This window comes from Gobio gobio (genome assembly GCF_949357685.1).
Source record: "Gobio gobio genome assembly, chromosome: 21".
NCBI lineage: Eukaryota > Metazoa > Chordata > Actinopteri > Cypriniformes > Gobionidae > Gobio > Gobio gobio.
Genome location: NC_137117.1, coordinates 26617418 through 26644774, shown reverse-complemented (window position 1 = coordinate 26644774; position 27357 = coordinate 26617418). Strand labels below are relative to the sequence as shown.

The following is a 27357-nucleotide window of genomic DNA, read 5'->3' as shown; positions in this document are numbered from 1 at the left end:
CTTTCGAAGTGATTCCAAACATATTTAGAGCAATTCAAACCCATCATGGTGGACAGCGCGTCCGTCTCAGCTGAAGGAAATAATACATTATCTATCGGCTTGACTATATCGGTCAAATTTTCTTATTGGACCGATAACGATAACATCAAAAATAATCATTTATCGGCCGATAACAATATGTTGCCGATATATCGTGCATCCCTAGTCATGTGTAATCAATTGGCGTTCGTATTTGTAATCTTCCTTTTGAAGAGATTGGCAGATCAACGCCGGGGTTGCCGGGGTGTTAATAAAGGCCTTCTGAAGCGAATCGATGCATTTGGGTAAGCAAAATATCCATATTTAAAAATGTATTTAATTTTTTTCTATGGCTCTGCATCAGCCGTCCCGCGCCATCACTTCCGGCGAATAAGGTCAAAATACATGCAAAATACCGGCGCGATCATAGCTATAGATTCCTCATTAGTGCCTGCGTGGATCGGTCGAATGAGGCATCTACATATCGTCGCTGTCCGATGAAAACCACGTATGTCCATTTTGCCGATTTTGAGATTTTTCGACGGATTGAATGTCCAGGTTAATTTCCGTATACAGTATGCTTCACACATCTAAATGGCCAATGAAAAGTTGTGAAATCATGTCATCTGATTTTCACGTATATCCATTTGGTGTCAAAGCTGTCAATCACGCCGCGTATCTCCCGCCCTGTGGAAGCATCTCGCCGGTGCATCTCGCCGGTCTCGTGAAGTTTCATCGAAGCTCTGCACTGGATAGCCGAAAGTACGACATTGAAGCTCTCCACAGTTTAGTTCTAATCTAGTTCTTCACAGATTATTTTGCTTGCTAGTATGTAAATAAACTCGGTCTCATTGATAAGATTCAAACTTTTTTTTTCTTAGTCAAACTGATCAAATTATAGCCTGTAATGCTACTGTCTTGATTGTCACTAGAACATGCCTCACTCATACTGCTATCACCGCTTGCCAGAGGCTGAGAATGTCCAGCACGTATTCCTCTGTCAATATGAAACGCGACTTGGCCATTCTAATTAATGATCGGAAGAACGCGTATCGACCACCGTTACTGTAAAATATGCACGTATGTCCATTTAAACTCAATTTTGGTCAAATGTGAATTATAGCATTACACTGGCAAGAATATGGTTACATGTAAAGATGCCGTACCAAGTATGACAACGCTACATTCAACTGCTTTTGAAATACTGTGTTTTTTTCACTTCCTGAAAAGTAACCGTTTTGGACATACGTGAGTTTCATCGGGCAGCGACGATATATATATCTTTGATCGGGCTAGTATTTTGACCTCCATTCTCCGGAAGTTATGGCGCTGGGAAAACTAGATGACATTAGTCTGATTAGAGGTAAAAAAAATAACATAAATACTGTCCGATTTCTCGAAGAAACTGATCGTTTCGTGTCTTAAGACATCAATGTGTCGCCACGAGCCGCATGGTTTAATAAGGGTTCGTATGTCTGTGTTTTTACTCTCATACTCTAAAATATCCCCATTGACATGCATTATACGACTATCACACTGCAACGGCTGGAGTTAAAAATCTTCATTTGTGTTCTACTGAAGAAACAAATACACCTACATCTTGGATGCCCTGGGGGTAAGCAGATAAACATAAAAATTTCGTTTTTGGGTGAACTATCCCTTTAACCCAGTCGCCATCACTGTGATTGTGCATTGTTATATTATATTCCAAAAATAATATAATTCTCTTTGAGAACGATATTTGCTGATATATCTGCTGTCCTACCTGAAACGCTGCCTATCATTGTTCATTTGTTGTGACTGCTCCAAAGTGACACTCTGGCTCTTTGAAAAAACTTTCAACCACTTTTAATCCTGTGGTGATCTAACGTTACCTGGTGTAATAATTCATAATTTCTTTATAGCATTTGTTCCATCTGTCACAATTTTATTAAGATGTATAAAATAACTACACCGTAGCCTACACTAGCCAGAATTAAAGAATTATGACAATCACAGAATCAGTAGGCCTACAGAATTTTGTGCCGCTTCAGAGAAGCATTAAACGCTTCAGATTTGGTTTCTGTGCCGCGTTTGCTGTGTAAAGATGCCTTAAGATCATTGCTGATGTCTTTCCTCCTTGGAATTGTGTTAAAACACACCTGAACGCTTCCGACCAACAAACTGCTAACAAGTCTGCTTTTATAGAGGTGATCACTTTGCTGTTGATCAGGTAATCCAAGATATTTGATTAGCAGCGCCTGACTGCTACTTGCCCTCTTAATTCCTATGGAAGCAGTAAGGGTGTACTTAGTTTGTCACACATGGCTGCTTTTGATGTTTTGGTCTTCATTTAGGAGTTTTTGTAAAATAAATTATGACACAGTGTAATATGTCATGTGTTGGTGTTGTTCATCTGAGGTTTTATTTGCCTAATTTTAAGACCTGTCAAGGACCAGATGATTTTTTTTTTTTTAATTCAATAGGTGTCCTTTCTTTTTCACATGACTGTATATTTGTTGTCCTTGCAAGATTTAAAAAAAATAAAAATCAGAGAAGCCAGATTATGTTTAAATATTTTATTTATCTTTCAGAATTAAATTGTATAATAATACTATTATTGTAATTTCACTTTTACCATCCCCCAAACTCGCTTTGACTTTGGAATTGCCACTGGTCAATAAATCCATAAAATGATTCACAATGCAGTCCATTTTTCTGAAATGGCTAATAAACCTCTTTGATCAAATCTCTTGAACACTTTTTTACTGAACATAAAAAATCAAAGCAGAGTTCAGAGTTCAGTGTCTCAAGTGAAAGTGTAAGAAACAGTCTTAAACATTATCACAGGAGTTATCATCCCTTACTGTATCTTCAGAAATTAAGCAGAAATATGTGTTTTTTTTTTACATTTAATGCTCTGCAAATGAATGTGCATGAACAGAATATGGTACATTCCTCAACAAAAGTGGTCAAAGAACAGACGAATATAGAAAGCAAAGGTACTCATTTACATGCCAAACATACCACTGAACTCATGATTTCAAGAAACATCAGTCGACAGAAAAACTCCACAGATTCAACACACTCAGACTCAACACAACACATTAATTTAATAAAAAAATGTTCTCACTTGAATTTTGAATTGTATCATTTATAATGATTATAGGTGTGTAGTATGAAGGGCAATGTGCAATTGGTTGGTTTGGTTGATGATAGTCTGTGTATGTATTGCAGGTATTGTGTGTCCAAGACAAATTTCCTTCGGGACAATAAAAGTCTATCTTATCTTATCTTATTTTTGATTGAAATGTCTTGGAGCCTATCAAAAATAAAATGTTGAAAAAGATGTTTCATGACAAAGCTTTTTTGGTGATATAAATGATATACAAAACATTTTTTTTAATAATTATTATGCATGCCATTTGTTTGATCACATTAATTGAAAGACTAAATGGAATATTTAATACTCATTTATTACTTTAAATGGATTATTTAATATTCTTAAGCAATGGTTACACTGCAGGACCCTAAAATGAACTAGTAAAGGGAAAGAGGTGTTGAAACCTTGTTTCCCTTATAGATAAAATAATCTATATTTTTAACCTGAAAATCAAATTTATGGAATAAATATAAGATAGCTCATTTTTGTTTTGACCCCTACCTTCCTATTTGTACATAACAAAAAACAAAAACAAATCCAGAAATGGACGAAAGCATGTAAAGGAATTGGTGTCCTACTTTGGGCTTAGTTGAGAATTTAAAAAAGAGGTAATTTACAAGTGCTCAAGAAATATTTTTTATTATTTATTCATAAATGTTGAAAACAGTTGTGCTGCTTAATATTTAGTGGAAACTTAAAAAAAAAAAAACTGGATTCTTTGATGAATAGAAATTTCAAAAGAACAGCATTTATTTGAAATAGATTTTATAAATGTCACATTAGATCAGGTTGGTCTTCTCTAGATTCAGCTCTTTGGTGGTCTCATCTGGTCTTTGTGAATATCTCTCTCTGAGCTCCAGTTTCGAGAATAAATACTAGGCAAGATAATGCCTCTTTGCACTTTAGGCATTTCAGAGGTGGTGGACAAATGAAAAAAATGGTTGAGTCTTTATGTGGGACATAATCCTTTGAAGGTCTTCACATGTGCTATGATGAACCCCCTCACGGTCACCTCACATTACCACTCTCTGCCCTATTCATTTGTACACTTTTGAAGCAGTTTAAGATTACAATGGGACACACAAAACTTTTGAACTATAACAGATTTGCCTCTATGTCCTTCTTCTCTTTCCTCACCCATAATAGCTCTTTGAAACATTGGCAGAAGTCATTTGAACTCTCCCATAAACTGAACAATGTGTATTTAAATCGACCCGATCTCACACAATGGGAGAAGTCACAGTATGTATAGTGATAGCATATAGTGAAGAACAAAGAAAGCGCCTCTTCATTTTGTGGTGTCTCATCTTTCTTTTTCTAAATAGCAGTTCATTTAAAACGTTCTAATCCTGTGCTTATTTTTTGACCAGGTGGGCATTCAAAAGCTTTTGGTATGCAGTATTCATCTACATTTCCTCATGCATTGTTCACAATGCCTTATTTTGCAGAGAGTTTCCGATTATATTGTGTTCAGTGTCTTTTGGATCAAATGAAAGCTCAGTCAATGCTGCAGCAGAGGAAACGAGAGGAGTCTGATTCTCATGACCTTGGGCTGTTGTCTAGTCAGCTCCACTGGATCCCAGTGACATTCAGAGAGATCCACACTGACCCTGCACTGTCTGAACAGCTAGATCCGTGACGTATCTCCACACATGTGTGTATCTGCCCTGTATGGGTCTAGATTTCTGTCTCTCATCTACCTGTGGCTTCTCCTTAACCCTTTTGAACTTTCTATTCATCAAAGAATCCTAAAGAATTCCACAAAATATGAACTCTTTTCAACTTTGATCATAATAAGTGTTACTTGAGCTCCAAATCAGCATATCAGAATGATTTCTGAAGGATCATGTGACACTGAAGTCTGAAGTAAATTCGGCTTTGAAAAAACAAAAAAACATTTCACAATATTACTGATTTTACTGTATTTTTCGATCAAATAAATGCAGCTCTGGTGAGCATAAGAGACTTCTTTCAAAACCTTTGAATGGTAGTATATGTGTAAGATTATTTGTTAATGGCATTGCACTTTCACTCTTATACCCTGAGAACTTTGTCTACTCCTCTTGTTTTCACTGAAGATCCACAGCCTCCACATGCTTTTCATGCCTGGCCAACAGGTCAGTTTAACATAACAAGTACAACTCCTTTGTACTAAACAGATAGTCGTGTTGAGTCAGCACTTGCCCCCTCTTGGCAGGTGTCTTGATGTCTGGACCCAGTCAGACTGTCATACAATGCAAGTGTAAGACAAATGGGAGTCTATAATCCCTTGAGCATGTGAGAAATGAAAGGATAAGGAGCTTATAAAACAAGAGAAACTGTCATCCTTTAATCCAGGAATCTGACTACAGAATAAGACGGGGGGAATCCCACAGCATGTTAACACATTGCAGCAGACAGGTGTTTATTTAAACCTCTGATGCATGAATTATTAAAGGAAAAATGTCTTTAGAGATGTTTATCTTTACTTTTTACAAATATACACCACTGTTCAAAAGTTTTTGATCGGTAAGATTTTTTATGTTTTTAGAAGAAGTCTCTTATGCTCACCAATGCTGCATTTATTTTATAAAAAAATACAACAAACAAAAAAAAACAATGGTATTGTGAAATATTATAAAAATGAGCAGCATATCATCCTTTTAGAATGATTTCTGAAGGATCACGTGACACCTAAGACTGGAGTAATGATGCTGAAAATTCAGCTTTGCATCGCAGAAATAAATGACATTTTACATATAAAATATATATATAAGTTTATTTTACATTTTAATAATATTTAACAATATTACAGTTTTTTTGTTGTTGTATGTTTGTTTATTCACGTTACACAAGGAATCAATATAAAATGTGTTTACCCGTAGTGTACCATTATTTTAGTGCATCATATTCAATACAGATGACGCAACTCAACTGTAGCAACACCAGATTGCCAGACACTGAAAAGTGGTGTAGGTAATGGCGAATAGACTTTTTGTTAAAACACTGCTTCTGGAACGAGCAAAGAAACCGGCACCCTAATTTACCTCAAACATTTCTCTTGCAAAAGTTAAGCTTTTATTTGCATATTCTGCTATGCACTACAGTCTCCATAGTGATTTTAAAGGGAGCTTTCTAGTGTTTTCGGGGAGTTTTAAGGGTCTCAGGAAGATTCTCAATGGTCAGTGGCAGTGGGAGGATACTGATGTTTTTCTCAAGTCTCTTTTGAGTACATGTAACTGACAAACAGTGCCTTTGATACTTCTGTGGTAAACCTTTAAATACATATATGGTTTAAAACGCTGTTTTGAATGAGTCTTAACATGAATTACTTTTAATAACTTTCATCATCTTTTGAGCCACTCGATGAAATTTGTAATTAATTGAAAGACTCTAGATCAAGACTTTATCACACTATGACAAACTGTGCACATTCATTCCAAGTGTTGTTTGTATTCCAGATGGGAGGAGGAGGTGTCCAAACGTCAGCAGATGGAGTCTTTGGTGGAAACCTTACAGGAGGTGAGATCTCAGACCTATTATATTGTGACTGTTGATGTATGACATCCATACATCTGCACTGATGCATGTCTAGCTTTTAGGCAATTATATTGCATGGAAGAAAATTTCCCACCCACACTGTAAAAATATATTCTGAGACCAAGTAAATAATGCAGAAAAAACAACCAGAGTTGCTTGATTACTGTAGTTATGTAGCATGGAAACTTGACATTAAGTTCAGTCAAAACATTTCATTAAAATAATGAAGGAAATATATTCAACTAAAAAAAGCCATGCAAACTATTGCCTTCATTTGAACCCACTCATTTGTTTTACAGTGCACAGCAAAACTTTCTAAATGTTCTCCTTACAGAGTGTTCAGTCGTCTGAAGCTGTGCAAGGAGAACTGAATGAGAAGATGGAACGTCTTAAAACAGAGCTGGTGGTCTTCAAGAGCCTTATGCCTGATGTAAGTGTCCTGCTTTATCTGGTATCAGCTTCTGCACACAACTGATGACATGCAAAACATGCAAATATCCATTTACAACAGTACATCATTTAAAAGAGTATAATTTGACTGCACCTGTGAGAGTTTTATAAACATTACAAGACTGACGTTCAGGGAAATGAAGGTGAACCCATAGGTAAATTGCTCTGGCAGATGACAAATGCATATTGCTGAGTCCCAGTGATAAAGCACAGCTGACCTGGATAATATATTCCTTAATGTGAATGCACACTGTTGCAAAGCATTTCAAAAGAAGCTCAACCTTCTGTTGTAGCCAAATGAGTTTAGAGCTGTTTGAGGTTTTTGTAATGCTTTCTAACTCATAAAAAGCTGTGTAGTGCTTTTTATGCACACGTTTCTATAATAATATATATATTTTTCTATAAAAATATATTTTAAAATGTTTTTTAAAGAAGTTCTCCTTGCTCACCAAGGCTGCATTTATTTAATCGAAAATATAGTAAAAACAGTAGTATTATTAAAATAACTGTTTTCTTTTTTAATATATTTTAAAATGTAATTTATTCCTGTGATCAAAGCTGAATTTTCAGCATCATTACTCCAGTCTTCAGTGTCACATGATCCTTCAGAAATCATTCTAATATGCTGATTTGATGCTCAGGTAACATTTTTTAATTATTATTATTATCAACGCTGAAAACAGTTGTGCTGCTTAACATTTTATTTTAACATTATTATTCATGCAGTTTTTATTATCTAATATTAAAGGCACAGTATGTAAGGTTTGCCACTAGAGGACGCTTATTCATAACAATAACAAATGCGCAGCTTGATGACGCGTAAATGAACGTGGAATCATGAGAGTTGTCATCTTTACCACCACAGCCGATGGAAAGCAATCCAAAAACCCTAACCCTCCAATCACTTAAATGTAATCACACTAATGAAATAGCTGCAAGTGCTGAATTACTACTCATACAGGTCATTTTATCTGACTAATTTAAATTGTGGGGTAACGCTGCGCTGTTGCAAAACAATCATACTAAAAATACATTTGAGTGTGTTGAATGTTAAAGGGTTAGTTAACCCAAAAATGAAAATTCTGTCATTAATTACTCACCCTCATGTCGTTCGACACCTGCAAGACCTCCGTTCATATTCGGAACACAAATGAAGATATTTTTGTTGAAAGCTGATGGTAGCGCCAGCGTTCGGGAATCCATGAAATGCACACTTAAGCCCCATTTTGAGAACTACGCTGAGACCTAAAGCACGATCAATGTAGAATCCAACAGCTTAGACACGCGCGTCTTCCTCTGCTTGTAAACAAATCGCTTCTGGGTCATGTGTCCGAGCGCCGGATCTGCGTCATATTCTCGCGCATGCGTCGTGGAGGCACACACGGAAGACAATAACAAGCTGGATAACGGTGTTATTTTGATTTTTTTTTGCGCACAAAAACTATTGTCGTCGCATCGTAAAATTATTGTAGAGCCACTGTGGTGAGATGGACTTTGTAATGACGTTTTAAGTGCCTTTTATGGGTCTTGGGAGTATTAATGTACTGAATGCCAATGGAGGCCTATCTGAAGCCTTTCTCAGCCATCAGCTTTCAACAAAAATATCTTCATTTGTGTTCCAAATATGAACGGAGGTCTTACGGGTGTCGAACGACATGAGGGTGAGTAATTAATGACAGAATTTTCATTTTTGGGTGAACTAACCCTTTAACGATACTCTGTCTCATACCAGCCACCGAGCAAACGCACACTTGTTGCACACTGCAGTAAGCTAGATCAATATTAGAATATCATATTAATAAAAGCTGGATGACTTGTGTTGCTAAACATAAAATATATTGAAAATGCTATATATGACTGTTACTACAAATAAAGCTTTTTCTGATTATGCCAGTCGACAAAATAAGGTTGTCTCTGAGGCCTGGTACAAACATGTCACTCATGCAAAATTAAGACAACATGAGATTCAAACAATAAGACTAACTCGATAAAGGTATCCAAATAGTTACTCGCCTATCTAATAAAACACATAGGCCTGGTTTCCCAGGATTAAGCCTTAGTTCAATCAGAACATTTAAGTAGCTTTTATAAATGTGCCTTAGAAAAAAAAAAACATTACTGGTGTGCATCTTGAGACAAAACATTGGCACTGACAGTTTAAAGGCATGTCAGTGCAAGTTGCGATCAGTTAAAACGGCTCAAACATGCATTTTAGTCTGGGACTAGCTTAAGCCTTGTCTCTGAAACCAGGGCATAATATATTAAAGCGTCTTTGGTGTTTACATGATATGATGTCATTGACAGGCAACGCAATGACACGTGCCATCACACTGGTTAAAATAGCTGATTTCTCTGGGTTTAAACATTGTTGGTAACATTTTGTGATAATGTAAGTACACAAGTCAACAAAATATATAACATTGTTCTAGTGGTTTTGGATATTTGAATCGAAAAATCGTACATATTGTGCCTTTAACTGAGACTAGAAAATTTGCATTTGTACTTTTAAAAATGATTTTTCACACCCCAGGGCTGTTTGCATGTTATTACTACATAATGTTGCTACAATATAAGTTGCGGTATGTTTTTATAAAGCAAGAGAGGTATGTTTTCCTGTTCCAGTTTTCTGCTGAATCAATGCATGACCGTTTAAGTCTGAAATGTCTCATTATCATGCTTTTTTGTGTAGGAAGTGTCTGACTTGGACACTAAAATCCAGGAGAAAGCCATGAAGGTTGATATGGACATCTGTAGACGCATCGACATCACAGCCAAGCTGTGTGACGTGGCACAGCAGAGGAACTCAGAAGATATGAGCAAGATTTTGCACGGTTGCCCATCCAGAGCTCCTCCCGAGCAGAAAGGGGTACGGAAACTTGCCTTCCAATCTACTGGAACAGTGTGCAAATTTGGAGCTCAGATTTGATTTGCAGTACATGGAGTTTTTTTTCAGCAATCAGAGAGTGTGTGTGTGTGTGTGTTTTAGGGGATGGCGGTATGTAGGAGGAAGGAGTGTAAGGGTGAATCAGAGGAGCAGAGAGTGGAGACTGATGTCGATTCTGCTCACCGTGAGGAGGACATGCCTGGTTCTCTCAATATCACTGATGAGATGAAGAGGATGCTCAACCAGCTGTGAGTCTTCATAGCCATTAGAGCAGTGTTTCTCAACTGGTGGGTCGCAAGACCGTTTTGACTGGGTCCGCGGAGTGTGCAGTCCAAAAAAACATGCTTTTTTCTGAATCAAGACTTTAATTTTGAAAGACGTGTGAAAACTTTTGACGCGGTTTAAAGGGATAGTTCACCCTAAAATGAAAATTCGGTCATAATTTACTCACCCTCAAGTTGTTCCAAACCTGTATGAATTTCTTTCTTCTTCTGAATAAGAAGATATTTTTAAGAGTAAGGGTAACCAAACAGTTGATGAGCCCCATTGACTTCCATGGTCAAACCAGTTGAGAACCACTGCATTCATTTGTTGTTTGTAAGATCATTAAGAGTTTATAACGTGGAAAACTAAATGCTGCACAAGTATAGAATATGGGCTCTTCAACTGATAGTCTTGGCTTTTGTATGATCACTTACTGCCATCTAGTGTTCATATGGTGAACATGCTCATTTTGTGTGCTGTGTATTTTCCTATGAGCAAGATCTTTTATCTAATTGTTTGTGTTATTAAATTACTATTATTATTTTAAGTCCTTGCCTTGCCTTTAATACATTGCTTCACTCTCTTATTAATTTCTTTCATTCAAATCTGGATATTAGCTTGCTTTTCTTATGTTCATTTGTTCTCCTCTTATGTATTATAGTCCTTTGTTTGTAATCCTTTAGATTGTGGAGCTGTTGATTTTTCCTTTTCTTTTCTTCTCCTTGTGTCTCTTCGTTTCCTTCTCTTTTCTCTTCCACGTCTATGTCTGCTGCCTATCTTGTGCGCAGAGGTTGCTCAGCTAATTGGTTTGTTGGCAGGCGGGAAACGTTTGAGTTGGACGATGACTGTGATAGTCTGGCGTGGGAGGAGACGGGGGAGACTCTTTTGCTCTGGGAGGATTTCAGTAACTACAGCGGTCTGAACCTCACCAATTCCGCCGCTGCTGGCACGGTCACCACAGTGTCCTGCACATCTGACTCTCACGGAGAGCCTCACGAGCAGGTGGGTCGCAAGTCCCCACTCTCTGTTAGCAAACATGTTTGGATAAAAATGCAGAATTAATCAAATGTAATGTAAATGTAATATCTTTATAGGCAACTACGGGAAGCACACAACTGAATTAAACTAAATACAGCAGGCAACAACTCTGTTAATGCTCATCCACTAGCATAAAAAGCATCACACTTATATTGGCTAAAATACTACCTTTTAATTAGCTTTTTTCAATAGAAAACTATTTTCTATGTGATTATTATTAGTAATCTAAACTAAATGATATATTTAGTTAAGGATTCAAGTATTTAAAAAACTCTTGGTCTACTTGATCCTGGATACAACATTTCAATGCAATGCATTTTGGGATTGTCATGTCTGTAAAGGATATATGTGTTTTGTTCAAAAAAGTCAGTTCGAGGTCAGAATATTTTACTGACCATCAAAGTAATACTTTTATTCAAGAAGGATCCATTAAGTTGATCAAAAGTGAGAGTAAAGACATTTATAATGTTACAAAAGCTTTCTATTTAAAATAAATGCTGTTCTTTTGCACTTTCTATTTATCAAAGAATCCTGAAAAAATTGCATGGTTTCCACAAAAATATTAAGCAGCACAACTGTTTTCAACATTTATAATATAATAATAAGAAGAATTGTGTTTTGAGCATCAAATCAGCATGTTAGAATGATTTCTGAAGGGTCATGTGACACTGAAGACTGGAGTAATGATGCTGAAAATTCAGCTTTCCCATCACAGGAATAAATTCTATTTTAAAATATATTAAAATAGAAAACCGTTATTTTGAATTGTAATATTACTATTCTACTGTATTTTTGATCAAATAAATACAGCCTTGCTAAACAAAAAGAGCCTTCTTTGAAAAACATCAAGAAATCTTAATGACCCAAACTTTTGAATGGTAGTGTATTGCCCCCATAATGCTGTCTTATTAATATTGACTATTACTGGCTATAAAATTGAAAAAGCTTGTTGACTCCTGATATTATCCCACCAGGATCGAAGTCTAGGTAGCCTCATAACTGAAACAGAATCCCTCTTTAAGACCAGAGAGCAGGAGTACCAAGACACCATCGGAGAGATTGAGGTGAGAGAACATTTGTGAGTGACACGTTTCAGATGATGTTTACTTCATTTGTAATTAACCGCTATCTTCCTGCCACAGCTGGAACTGGCCACGGCTAAGAACGACATGAACAGACACCTGCATGAGTACATGGAGATGTGCAGTATGAAGAGAGGGCTGGACGTACAGATGGAGACCTGCCGGCGGCTCATCCAAAGCACAGCCACCACCGGCAGGTTGGTTTGATCAGATTTTATTTTTGTCAAAACTTTAAAGTCAGCATAAAACAGAAGACTTTTCCCCCCCTGTTGTGACACATCCAAGTGAAAACGCTTGTCGAACAAGAAAACTTTTAGGGTGGGACTTGGATTTTTTGTCCATCTGGAATTGATTGGATCACTGTGGTTTTCTAGTACTTTGATCTCATAAGCAGACATCCCAACCTGCAAAAAGTCATTTCTGGGAGGTATCCCAAAACAAGATAGGAGAACAAGGATATGACATTTCCCAACAGAACAATGAATGAATAAATAACTTTTAACATACACGCAAAATGTAAACTGTACAGCGTGCAAGATTGTCATTATGCTTAACGCTTATAAGACAGGGATACACTTTCGCGTAGTCATGGCGTTCCATGATACACTTAACTGATTAAGGCCCTGTCCCAAATGGCACACTTCATGTGCACTTTCGGTCTTGTGGACTTACAATGGCCGCTGGGTGCGTGTGTCTGTTAAGTCCATGAGACTGCAGGGTGTCCCATTTGTCATTTTAGGGCTCAGAAGGGTGCTCGCGAGCGCCCCCTTTGAGGTCGATATGCACCCTCGATGCGCAGTTCTGCCAAGCCCACACTGGTGCGAATGTAACAGAGGCCAGCTAGTAGTTGCTGTGCGAGTAAACCTCACTCCTCTGATCTCAAGAGACGCTCTGACGCTAGAGGTTGCAGGCTTTAGCCTCCTTCTTAGAGCGTCTGATTCTCATGCCGGCGGACCCGGGTTCGAGTCCCGCTTGGAGCGGGTGGTTCCAACAGGAGGGGTAACACGAACTACGCAGCGGACTTCTTCCCGGCAGTTAAAGCGGCATTACGTTGTGAAAGTACGGACTCAGAGGAAGACCGTGAGGGTTAGGGTGCCATTTGGGACAGAGCCTAATTTGGTTCGGGACAAGAGATAAGCACACCCACACTGACAATTGATTGGTTGACTTACCGAAACAGGCCAATCAGGATGCTCTCTGTATTACATGCGCTTCATGAGGCACACACGCACACTAGCACACACATGCAAGGTCTCTTGCTCGCTCTAGATTCGGGGAGATTTTAACTCATTTGCGGGCATCAGGGAGCCGCTACCAATTTGCGGGAGACTCCCGGAACTTCCAGGAGACTTGGGATGTTTGCATGTGAGTGACAGGTTGTCCACCCTCATGCCAGTAAACGTGTCATTAGAGAAGAGAAGGCTCTGCAAGAGGGAGAGAAATTTATTTTGATTAAAGATTACGAGAGCACTTGAATTTATGATGTGCACTGCAATATTCCATACAAAAATAAGAATTGTCCATTTCGAGTTAATGGTGCCTTTAAAATGAATCCAATCTGAAAATGTAAAGTACAACAGAATGAATCTACACAAAGGGTTTTAATGATTTATGTTCATGTCCTCTGTTTTCCACTGCAGACAATCGCCCTCCTTTAGCTCTGTGGCCAGCAGCGATTCAGGAAACACAGATGACATCCAGGATGAACTGGAGCCTGATGGGGAGAAAGAAGGGCCGGTAGAGATGAATGGAGAGGTTAGATGATGGTCAGCCCTGCGTCTATCTGGTTTCTCGGCTTCTTTGTGAACCAGTCACTCTTTTAAGTCTCTGGTCACCTTTTCTTACACAGTATGGATGAGTGTGGAATTTCAGATTCCCAAAGAGTAAGTATTGGTGCTTTATATGCTGTCTTAAAGCAGGACTAGCTGTGCCCTCTTCATCAGCACTGCCAAGGCATGGCTCCATAGTCTTCCTCACTAGCTTTAACTGATGTCACACTCTTTACAGTGTGATGAATACCACATTTAATAATGTATATTATTATAAATAATATTAGAATAATATATTATCATATAATATGGTAACATTTTACAATACGTAACGGTTTCATTTGTTATAAATTTTTAGCTACATTAGTTTACGTGAACTAACATTGAGCAATACTTCTACTGCATTTATTAATTTTAGTTAATGCACTGTGAACTAACATTAACATGGACATTTTTACTAACCAAAAAAATAAGTTATATTAATTAATGCTTTAAAAGTATATATTCCTCATGGTTCGTTCATGTTAGTTAATGCTTTAACTAATGTTAACAAATGAAACCTTACCTATAATATAAATATGATGGTATGATAATATATTAAATATAAATATTATTTATGAAATGCATAATTTCTGCTATTTTGCTCATTTGTTTACATGAATCTAAAAGGCAAGTTACACACCCATTAGTTAAAATAACACCCAGATTAAAAGTATTCATCTACATCCAGCTCTGGAATACATTCAGGCTTTTAACATCACAATAGTCAGTAGATCAGCCATGCAGTATGCTTCACAAAAATATCTGATCAATTATCATGAAGAATCTCATCAGTTCAGATGTTCTCACCATGTAAAACTGTTGCTCAACTAAACCACTGTGCACTAAGATCTATGCAATAATCTGGACTGGACTGACGATACGTTCTGCGATTCTCTTTGCTGGAACCATATTCAGTATGTGTGAGTTGATTCTCCTTAAATGCAGTTTTCCCCTTGTTTCTTTGTATTGGCTCTTTCAGTGTTGGAGAGTAGAAGTAAAACCCAAACTCATGTGCCTACAAATATGCTGTATACAGTGTCTTAGTTGCCTTATATTTTTCTCAATAAGTAGATGTTTTGCTCTGTTGTAGACCATTAAATCCAGAATCATATCTTTAATACAGATGATGACATATGATTAATGTCTAAGATGTTAAATGGTGTGACATGAGGTTTTGAATGATCTCAAGATTTAGAAGCCATACTATATCTGTCCTCAGGTGTTGAAAGGTTTGGTCAAGCTGCAAAATATTACTTTTTAGTTTAGTATGTGGGTCATTCTCAGGAAAAACTTGCTATTTGTGCACTTGTTCTGTTTGAAAAAAAATTATTAAAAAATTAGTTTTAAAATACCAAGTCAAAAGTACTAACCCTAAAGTGCTACATTATTTCACCTACATTCCAGCAAATTGATGTACTTATAATAGAGAACAGGGGAGATTCTGAATATTTAGTATATTCAATGTCATTGTGGCTTCATAACATTTAAAAGCATAACTATAATAATGTTTTGTCAGAAAGAGAAAATATCACAAGACAGTGGGTTGAACAGAGCGTACAGACAAATTCCACATTTCTCAGGAAATGATCGTTACATTTCAATAAAATAAAGATAATTTTTTTTACAGTATAATAGTGATAAATGAGGACCTGTACAATTCAAACAAACATTACAAAATTAAATAAAAACAATACATATTTGCATTACAAACAATCAAATTAATTGTTTAATGTGACTAAGTTCGATATCATTAAAAAGTCATGGGGGGACACACTAATGACATCACTTCCTAGGAATAACCCACAGACTATCCCCCTCCCCACCCCCAAATTATGTTTTTGGCTTATTATTCAAGAGGTTGTTTCTTAAATATAAATGATTATTCATTATTTATTTTGTTTATTGTACAATGAATAATTAGGTTTTTAAACTAAAAGGTTGTTCATGTTAGCATATTACTTGTATTACTTTTATGTTTGTTAATTAAACTTTTTTATTACTTTTGTCTTATTATTACATATAAATTAATGATCGATTGCTGAAAAACAGTATCTGGGTGATGGAGGTTATGGTTTGCTATTTTTGCCTTTTTTTAATGAATGGAAATGAATCATTCCGTATTTTTATATCATCCATTCAGATGTTATATGTTGATACAATTTATGATTTAATATTTCTTGCCTTAAATGTGGGCCATTCTAATCAAATGTATTAGTTTGTGCTGTATACTAAATAAATGAGCTTGACTGATCGTGAGCTGAAAACAGCATGTCTGGGAATGTCTGGAAAGAGAGTTTGTTTTTGGAAATCTGGAGGACTATGCAAGTCTTATGTAATTGTACTCTGATTTTATGCTGGTTTTAAATAAATAAATAAAAACAGTTTGCCTTATCAGACTTTCATGACAATAATTTTCATCCGAAATCTACTTTTTAAACTTTCTATTCCGCTTTGCGGCATGCAAAGTTCATGTTATCATTATTTGTGACAGTGATTTATTGTTTGGGCTTCCCAACAGATTTCACAAGGAAATTTTGGTTTTGCATGATTGAGCAATTCTCACTTATTTTACATGAATTTGCCTGTTGCTTATGTGTTGAGGTTGTGTTTGAACATATCTCTAGAAGAAAAATGAAAAATGTGGTCTATTTCATAGGTCAAAGTTTTGGGAAAATTATGTTGAGAAAGGCAAATCCATTCCAACTGGTTCAGTCGGTGATACACAAGTCACGCTTCTTCTGAAATACAATTTTGTTTTGCAGATGAAGACCGTCATTATAATGTCACATTCTCTTTACAGCATACAAGTATAATGTTTAATGATAATGTTTTGAGCCAGTTTTTCCAAGATGTTAGATGTTTTATTAACAGGCTTTAAATTACAGCAAAAGTGTTTTGACATACAGTACTGCAGATTTAAATGCCATTTTCTCGTGTCAGACTACCATAAGATTGTTGGATATGTAATATCATTGTTAGTGCCCTAATCTGATTATTCTTCACTTAAAAAAATCATTTAAAAACACTGATACAGGAACTAAAACATCACTGTTCTATTATTTTATATAGTTTTATATTTTATAGTTAGCAAATATCTAACGAAGACACAAAAATATTAGTTAGTCCAGCATCTCATTTGCCTATGTGTACTTTTACTTGCAGGACAAACATTTACACACTTTGGTAACAAATTTCTCCAGGCAAATACATCTTTCCGTGGTAATTACACATAGCATGCAAATCCTTGCCACCAACCGAGTATGGAGAAACAGTGGGCTGGTGTGAAAAGAGTGTTTATAAGCCCAAATGTGTCTGAAGAGCTCATATCAGAGGTAGTATGGGTAAGATATTGGTCTGGTTTGTGTTTCTCTCTCTCTTGAGCTTTAGTGACAGTGGAGGGCTTCACCTTCAAGGGGATTATATCATCTCTGGCTGGTTCCCTCTCCATAATTCCGAGTCCACCATCCCATCGACACCTTACCTGACTGACTGCACACAGTAAGAATGAGGCTATTATTAAAAAAACTGATAATGTCATTTTATTGCACTTTGCATATTCCATTTGTACCATACTTATGATAATGTCAGTGTTTTCTGCAGGCATGTATTTTATTCTCTTTTGATCCTTGAAAAAAAAAAACCTTTTCACTTAAATTGTTGCGCAAATAATATAATTTGCCATTTAAAAAAAGTAGTAAAGGTGTTCTCAGCCTTTAACCACACTGTACAGAATATAAACCAAGCTTGTCTGCTATTTTATTCCTAGAGGCTTGACCAACAAGCATGGCTATCATCTGGTGCAGGCCTTCAGATATGCAGTGGACGAAATTAACAACGGCACCCAGGATAAGCAACTCCTTCCAGGGGTCACGCTGGGCTACCGGACATATGACTTATGCTCCCTCCCAGCCAGCAATCTGGCCACCCTGGATCTGCTGACCCAGCAGTACCGCAGTTCAGCTGTGGACAGCCGCTCTGTGGCCGTCATCGGTCCTGACAGTAGTTCATACTCTTTTACACCAGCCGCTGCTCTTGGTGCATTCCTGGTGCCTCAGGTACAGGGTCACTAGATCAGGTTTTTAATATATGTAAAAATGTACTCATTAATTTTTATTTAACGCAGCATCTGTTTTTTCTGTCATCCTTTGGCTGCACCACAGTATATGATCACGCTATCATTCATTCAAGTAAGGAATAATTGACGACAGGCTGTTGAATTCTTAGAAATGCGTTATTATTTGTCAATAATTCAACAGCCCGGAGTCAAATATTTTGCTTATACTATACGGTGACCACACCTCAAAACATTGTTCAGATCAGGTTTTTGTCAACCAGACATTTGTGAACGCTCTTGATGGCTAATCCTAGTAGGTCATAGACCCCGCTCTCTATGTATTCTAATGGGACATGAGGCAAACTAAACAATCAAATTACACTTCAAATATATATATATATATATATATATATATATATATATATATATATATATATATATATATATATATATATATATATATATATATATATATATATATATATATATATATATATATATATATATGGGGGGGGGGGGGGGGGAAGCAGCATCTGTTTTTTTCTGTCTGTGAAGCGGCTCTCTGTGAACAAACACACAAAACGTGCACACAGACTGCTCTCAGACCGCACACCAGTGCCGCATTTTCACTTTCGTGTTTTTACATGATTTTGTTTATTCAACATCCTGTCTTAAATTAATTAAAGAGTGTTAAATGATCGTAAAAAGTTGTGAGAAAATTGATTGTCAGATTCAGCGTTGTGTGTCAGGTCTTAAAGCGACAGCAGCCTAATAGAAGCTGAAGTCGTCATAGTTGGGTAAAGTTCTATAGCTATGAATGATTTTTTTGTGTTCCTATTTGCTCAAATAGCAAAAGAAAAACTCCACAATAGTGTTTTCACAACTTTCAAAAAGAGGAAAAAAATTGAGATATGTAATTTGATGAAAAGGTAATATAATACAAAGTAGCCTATAGTGTTATAAAAGTACATACATTTAAATAAATAATATATATATTTATATCATAAATCCTGCAAAGTTTTATATATATAAAACTTTGCAGGATTTATGATGTTGATTGCCGTTAAAATGCGTCATCACAGTCTGTGAAAAGGGTCCATAAACCCTGCTCTCCACTGAATAACTTTTGAGGCTTTAATAAGGATTTATGCAGTGTGCAGTGTTTGGTTATTCAATTTCTGTATATTTACCTGTTAGACCTACATGAAAATCTTAAAGCACTGTTTACAAACTTACATGGTCAAAAACAATAACTTTTTTGTACAATTTAGCAGGGCAGGTAAAAATCTGAACCGGCCAGACTGGGTCAGTAAAAAACCTTTGCGTTGAGCCCTGATATATAATATTGAAGGCACAGCTAAATGTGACATTAATTACAGTGGGTTTACGTGAAGATTGTTCTAAAAAAAAATGATAGCTTTCAATTATACTGTGATGTTGAATGGCTATAATGACTAAAATTGAGAGAGAAAAATATTTATAGAGATATCAGTATCAGTGATGCAGTCCTTCATTCAGTGCTTAGTAAAAAGATGCCATTAAATAGAAATATTTAATATATACTGTCTTTGTTGTTTCTAAATTCTTTTGGAGACATATAGTTTTATCCATTGGATAGTAATTATGTATAATTTTATGCTCTTTTTTTTTTTTTTTTTTCTTTGGTAATTGTAGATTTCCTACGAGGCCACAAACGAATTGCTGAGCAACAAAGTTCTCTATCCAGCTTTCTTCCGCACTATTCCCAGTGACAAGAACCAAGTCAGTGCAATGATACAGATTCTGGTCAGATTTAACTGGACCTGGATCGCCCTTCTCGGTAGTGACAACTCGTACGGTATACAAGGAATGCAAGGCCTTTCCCAGCAAGCTTCCCTTAACAATTTATGTATTGCGTACCAAGCCGTGATACCCGCTGTAACTGACGAGACGAAACAATACATGAAAGACATGGTCAAAAACATCATCAAAACCAAAGTCAACACTATCGTTGTCTTTGCCAATAAGAGGCGGGCCGCTGGCTTCTTTCCTTTTGTTATTGACCAAAACGTGACGGGTAAAGTGTGGATTGGGACAGAGGACTGGTCGGTGGCGTCAACAGTGAGCAGCATCCCAGGGATCAGTATGATAGGGACTGTCCTTGGTGTTGCAGTCAAATATACTGAATTCAGTGGGTATGAAGATTTTGAAAGGCTCTCTGTGCCTGGACTTAAAGACATTGGTCTTAACAGTCCATTCAACCTCAGCGTCCCATGTATGCAAAATACAGACCTTTATGAAATGGCGATGAAAGGCTTTTCTTTTTCGCAGTATGACATTGTTTCCTCCTTTAATGTGTATAAGGCCGTGTACGCAGTGGCTCATGCGCTGCACGACATCCTGCGTTGTGACTCTGGACAATGCCAGAAATATAAGGTGCAGCCATGGGAGGTGAATGCTTTTAGAATTAAATCACATAAATAATAATAAAGCACACATGCGGTTGTGTGTAACAAATTATGACTTTCTTTAAATCCCACAGGTATTTCACCAGCTGAAACAAGTTCAGTTTTCAATTCGAAACACATCATTTTATTTTGATGAGAATGGAGACCCACCTACAGGTTACGATATTGTGACATGGCTATGGACGGATGGCCAGTGGTCATTTAAAGTGGTGGGAAGTTACAGTCCAGGTCCGATTGATCTTCAGTTAGACGCCTCTCAGATTCAATGGACAGGCCAGGTGTCTCCTGTAACCAAGGTAAGTGTATCTTTCCTTATATGCATTATACAGTTTTCTGACCCTGTATAACATACGACTATTCAAAAGTGGGGTTTTTTCTGTTCGAAAGAAAAAATGTAGTATTTTTATTCAGCAAGGATGCATATATTGGTCAAAGGTGACATTAAAGACATTTATAATATTGGTTCTATTTCGAACAAACTTGCTATTCATCCTGAAAAATCCTGAAAGTCATGGTATCACAAAAATATTAAGCAGCACAACTGTTTTCAACATTGATAATAATCAGACTTTTGAGCATCAAATATTAGAATGATTTCTGAAGGGTCATTGAAGAGTGAAGTAATGATGCTGGAAATCCATCACAGCAATAAATTACATTTTAAAATATATTCAAATAGAAAACAGCTATTTTAAATTGTAATATTTCACAATATTACTGTTTTACTGTATTTTTAATCAAATAACTCCAAGCCTTGGTAAGAGACTTCATTCAAAAATATTAAAAATACTTTCTGACCCCAAACTTTTGAACAATAGTGTACATGCTTCCAAACGGTTTTCCATCTCCATTAGCTTCTGTACACAACAAAAGCAGTGACAAATAAATAAACAAATAGTCATGAAAGAATTATTGTATTAATGGAGTAAATATAATTAAGATAAGGTACTATATATGGTAGTAATAATAATAATAACATTTTTGCTCTGTCCAGGTTCCCGAGTCACTTTGTTCTCCAGAGTGTCCCTACGGACACAGAAAGCTCATGACCGGACAGCATAAGTGTTGTTTTGACTGCATGGCATGCCCTGCTGCCACCTTCCTCAACAAAACTGGTTCAAAAACAACTTAACTATCATATAATTATCAAGTGTATAAGTATATACAGTACAGTGGTTAATGGGGGAAACATGAGCAGAATGACCGCACATAATGTTATTCACAGTATATCCAGCAGATGGCACATTTTCTTCAGTTATGACTCCCATGCTTTTAATCCCCTTAAAGCTGAAATCCTTTCTCAAGTCCCAGCTTTCGCATAGACAAGTGTTAGTATTCCATTTTTAATGGTGTAAACACTGTGGGCCTGGGACACTAGCAGAACATAGCTATGTTAGTTAACAAGAAAGCTAAATATATGTCCATTTCACATTGTAAAGAGCACTTCACAAATCTGTCATCTGTAGATAAAACATCTAAGCAATATTTACTTTGAAATTCCACAGTGCACCTTTAAATTATATAATGTAGCCTTGTTATGAAACGTTTTAAAAGTTTATTATGCTAACTTAACTTATTTTGTCCTCATAGGTTACACTAGCTGCCAGGCGTGTGCCAAAGATTACTGGTCTGAAGAAGAGAGTGAGACCTGTGAGAAGAGGGCAGAGCTGTACCTGGCGTGGGGCACTCTGCTCACAACTGCCCTGCTCATATACCTGGGTGTGACCCTGTTTCTCACCCTGGGCACAGCTCTCATCTTCCTGTTGAACCTCAGTACCCCTGTGGTGAAGTCGGCCGGAGGGAAGACCTGTCTGCTGATGTTGGCGTCTCTGACCATGGCCTGCTGCAGCACACTGTGCCACTTCAGCAGACCGTCCCGCATCGGCTGCCTCCTCAAACAGCCGCTCTTCATCATCAGCTTCACCGTGTGCCTGGCGTGTGTGACCGTGCGCTCTTTTCAGGTATGTTTGCCCCTGTTGTTGAGGTAGTGAAGAGGTTAATGGCTTTAGCTGTTTCATTTCTGTCTGGCGGCTTCAAAAAGTATTTGGACACCTACGTTACATTTAAGTTGAATGTATATGCATTAGATAACAAAACATCAAACAAACCGGTGTTATTTTAATGAAAGAGAGCACAAAAGGTTTAAATGCGGAAATCAGTGTTGTAATGGTTAACTAAAACTAAAAGGATTTAAAAAAAAAATAATAATTATAAATGCTGTCTTAACATCTAACTGAAAAAATAAGCTGAACTAAAACTGATTTCAAGTTAGTATAAAAAAAATTTTTTTAAACTGATAAAAAAAAAGACAAAAGCACCTAGCAAACTTGAAAATATAAGAACAAAAGTCAAACTATTAACATATACTGGGTGAAACTTGTTATACTTGTTCAAATATATTTACTCTTAAATACTATGGATGCACAATATTAAAATTCTAGCCTATACAGTAATATTTTTCCAAGTTAAACATGATAAATATCAGATATTACAATACTTTGTATTTAGTGTAAATATCTAAAAAATAAGTGGTTTTAAATGCTACAAGTAAATTAAGGCAACACAACATTATAATGTACAGTTTAACATTATAATTTAAGATTTGCCAAAGATTACATTAAACAGTGAGTAACACTTTACAACAGGGTCTCATTTAAATGCATTGACTAACGTGAACTAACAGTGACCAATATATTTTTTTACAACTTTCATTAATCTTTTTAATGTTCATTGATAAAAAAATACTGTTGTTCATTGTTTGTTCACAGTGCATTAAAAAGCACAATATGTAAGATTTTTTGATTAAAATATCCAAATTAGTGTTATATATTTAGTTGACTTGTGTACTTGCATTATCCCATTATGTTTCCAAGAATATTTTAATCCAGAGAAATTAGCAATTTTAACCAGGACACGGACCATGTCCGTGCGTCTCCTATCAATGACATCATACCCGCATTACTCTCGATTTCTGGTTTTATTTTGTAGAAACCACGGAAGCTCCAAAGAAGCTTTAATATATTATGTGTTTTATTAGACATGGGAACAACTGTTTGGATACATTCATCGAAAGAAAACGAATCATTGTTATACAGCTCAACAGTTACCATGTTTTACCATGCCTAATATCGATCTAGCTTACTGCAGTGTGCAACAAATGTCTCATAGAAGCTGTTGCACGAATGTACAGAGTAGCATTATAACATAACTTTCAACACACTCAAATGTATTTAATATGATAAAACAGCGCTGCGTTACCCCACATACGCATGAGTGGAAGCAGAAGCACTCGTCTGCGACATAATAAAGCTCTGCGAAATCAAGGTACCATCAAGATACGCCTATGTTTTGAATAGACGGACCTCTAGCGGCAAAAAACAACATATAGTGGCCTTAAAGGGATAGTTCACCCAAAAATGAAAATTAGCCCATAATTTACTCATCCTCAAGTCATCCTAGGTGTATATGACATTCTTCTGTCAGACGAAAACAATCAGAGCTATATTAAAAAAGCCATGGCTCTTCCAAGCTTTATAATTGCAGTAATAGTTGCTCTGTTTTTGAAGTCCATAAAAAGTCCTTCTGTCCGTCAAATAACGTGCTCCACGCGGCTCCGGGGTGTTAATAAAGGCCCTCTGAAGCGAATCGACGCGTTTGTGTAAGAAAAATATCCATATTTAAAACTTTATCAAGTAAAGTTCCAGCCGACCGTCTTCTGTGGAAAAGTGTTGAATGTTGAAAGTGAAACTCAAGATGGAAAAGTGTTGAAAGTTGAAAGTGAAACTCAAGATGGAAAAGTGTTGAAAGTTGAAAGTGAAACTCAAGATGCGTACGTGACGTCATGACGAGCATACCTGGTCGCGTTAGTCTTTCGATCGGCAGAGGGGCTTTCAACCATTTTCCCATTAATTGAACACGGAAGGCGGTCGGTCGAAAGTTTACTTTATAAAGTTTTAAATATGGATATTTTTCTTACACAAACGCATCGATTCGCTTCAGAAGGCATTTATTTACACCCCAGAGCCGCGTGGAGCAAGTTATTTGATGGGCAAAGGCACTTTTTATGGACTTCAAAAACAGAGCAACTATTACTGCTATTATAATGCTTGGATTAGCCTGGAATTTTGTAATATAATTCCGATTTTATTAGTCTGAAAGAAGAATGTCATATACACCTAGGATGACTTGAGGGTGAGTAAATAATGGGCTAATTTTCATTTTTGGGTGAACTATCCCTTTAATTAAAGTGAACAATAATGACTTTTGTACTTAACTAATGTAGCTGACCAATGTTAACAAATCAAGTTACTAAACAGTGTTAAATTATTATTAAATGGTCATAAATGTAAAAATGGGGGGAATGAGCATGAACAATTAAATATCAAATATTCACCAAAACATTGTACATTCCGAAAATAAATAACATTCCTACTTGTCAGTTCTCATAACACAACATGATCCTCTCTCTTCGTAGGTGGTTTGTATATTTAAATGGTCCTCCAAGTTGCCAAGATTCTATGAGACCTGGGCTAGGAAGCGAGGCCCTGAGATGTTCATCCTCATCATGACAGTGGTGGAGTTCTTCATCTCTCTTCTTCGCATGCTCCTCGACCCTCCCTTCCCATCTCAGGACTATGACTTCTACCGTGACAGCATCGTTCTGGAGTGCAGTAAGACTCTGTCTCTCGGGGCCTTCGCCGAGCTCAGTTTTGTGTGTGTGTTAAGCTTGATTTGTTTTTGCCTGAGCTACATGGGAAAAGACCTGCCTGCCAATTACAATGAGGCTAAATGCATTACATTTAGTCTCATGATATATATGATTTCTTGGATCACTTTCTTTACAGCCTACTGCATTTCCAGAGGGAGCTTCGCCATGGCCCTAAATGTAGGCGCCATTCTCTTTAGTGTGCTAGGGATACTCGGCGGCTACTTTTTGCCGAAGGTGTACATAATCTTGATAAAGCCCCAAATGAACACAACAGCTCACTTCCAGAATTGCATTCAAATGTACACCATGTCCAAGCAGTGAAAGCAAATAAGACTTTCTCAACATTAGGATAATCCTATAGTGCCTTTTAACAATAGGCTACAGAGCAACATAATCCCAGTTTCAGGCTTTTAGAAGCAGCCGATACTCTGACTGTCTTTGGACTGTGACTGCTTGGCATATGCGTAGCCAGTGGGCAGATCGTGAGAGAAAGCCTAATTGTGTTGGCTACCAAAAGGGCAGAGCAACCGGTTCGGCTGCCCGGCGTGAACATCTGTTATGTGCTCCGCTCTCATGGGTGCTCAGTTTCACTCAAAACAGTTCTGAGAAAAGATTTAATTGGGCAGCTAATTTTGCAGATACGAGGACAGATGGCGTCACTTGTCCTGTTTGTCTTTAGCAAATCGTAATGCCCAAAGTTATCCGTAAATACAGTCAAAAATATAGGATACATATGGGAAAACTGGTAACATTTTACATTAAGGTCCCATCAGTTAACATTAGTTAATGCATTAGTGAAACTAACTTTTCATTTTCAAGTGTATTTGTGCTCCTCTTGTTTCACCCCTGATTCGTTTGTTTCATTTGCTTCAGTTGCTGCCTTGTTTGTTCCCATAGTTACCTATGTTTGTTTCCACCATGATTAATCACCTTCTTCACGTGTCCCTTGTTATTTTGTGTATATACCTCTTTTTTTTTACAGTCTATGTGTATTCCTGTGTTTGTTGGTCGTTGTCTTTACATTAAAACTGTTGTGTTTTTTTCTGCCTTGTTTGGATTAGTGTTTTTGCCTGGATTTCCTCAGGCTTGTTTTGATTTATGTTATGTTGCTTGTTTGGACTGTTGCACATCTGCACACAAGCTTGGATTCACTCTTGTTATGTGTTTTCTAAAATAAACTTACTGCAATTGGATCCTTGTCCCTTCTCTTCCCTGCCCTGACAGTATTGGTAAATGTTGAAATGAATATTAACTAAGATTAATAGTACATGCTTCAGAACAGGGACGTGCACAGGGGGGTTGCTCAGGTTGCCCGGGCAACTGCCCATATGCCCTTCTCGACTCAGGTTGCCCTTCCGAGGTGGACAAAAATAAATACAAAAATCGTACAATGGATGCAGTATTTCACGTAGGCATAAAAAAATAAAAAATAATAATAATAATCGCAAAGTCTCATTCACTTCCATATTCGGGCACCCGTCCGAAAGTGAAAGTCAGGGGGGGAAGGGCAAACTCTGTTTACTAGAAGAAGCATAGTTGCCAGGGTCGCGGTTTTCCCGCACAATTGGGCTATTTTAAAAAAGGAGTCGCGGGAAAGGTTACGGAGCTGCGGGTTGCGTTTTTTTGGGCTACTTTTATAATGTAACGCGGCCGCAACAAAAATTGCAGGCAAAGAAATATGAAAATGGAACCGTTTATTAGTTTGTATTGATCCCCCGGGAATGAATACTTGGCAACAACCGCTGCTGCTCGTGTGCATTTGACGTAACATCATCACACGAGTTATGGTTGTAGTAGAAGCATCGGTTCGGTTGTCCGTGGAAGAACAAGCAGCATTATAAATTGTCAGGTACATGGAGAAAAACCATCACTGCAAATACTTTCTCTCTTTACTGCTGAAATCTATTCAGAATGGTGGCGAAGAGAGCACAAATGTCTAA

General features: G+C 37.0%; 2 protein-coding genes across 2 annotated transcripts in view; both read left to right on the top strand.

Annotated features, from left to right (window-relative positions):
* iffo2a (intermediate filament family orphan 2a) overlaps positions 1–16597 on the top strand; it is a 29921-nt gene extending 13324 nt beyond the window's left edge. Inside the window, exons 2-9 of the mRNA XM_079803564.1 lie at positions 6601–6661; positions 7014–7109; positions 9819–9995; positions 10116–10261; positions 11096–11279; positions 12290–12379; positions 12458–12594; positions 14038–16597. Of these exons, the coding sequence (XP_079659690.1) occupies positions 6601–6661; positions 7014–7109; positions 9819–9995; positions 10116–10261; positions 11096–11279; positions 12290–12379; positions 12458–12594; positions 14038–14161 (1015 nt within the window). The 3' untranslated portion in view covers positions 14162–16597. The remainder of the gene's footprint in view (positions 1–6600; positions 6662–7013; positions 7110–9818; positions 9996–10115; positions 10262–11095; positions 11280–12289; positions 12380–12457; positions 12595–14037) is intronic.
* A 940-nt stretch (positions 16598–17537) lies between these two features.
* Positions 17538–26609, top strand: tas1r1 (taste receptor, type 1, member 1). The gene is made up of 7 exons (XM_079803562.1): positions 17538–17706; positions 17975–18263; positions 19937–20692; positions 20784–21005; positions 21704–21824; positions 22300–22670; positions 25184–26609. The coding sequence occupies exons 1-7, from the start codon at positions 17546–17548 to the stop codon at positions 25736–25738; spliced, it is 2475 nt and encodes an 824-aa protein (XP_079659688.1). The 5' UTR covers positions 17538–17545; the 3' UTR covers positions 25739–26609.
* The last annotated feature ends 748 nt before the right edge of the window (positions 26610–27357 follow it).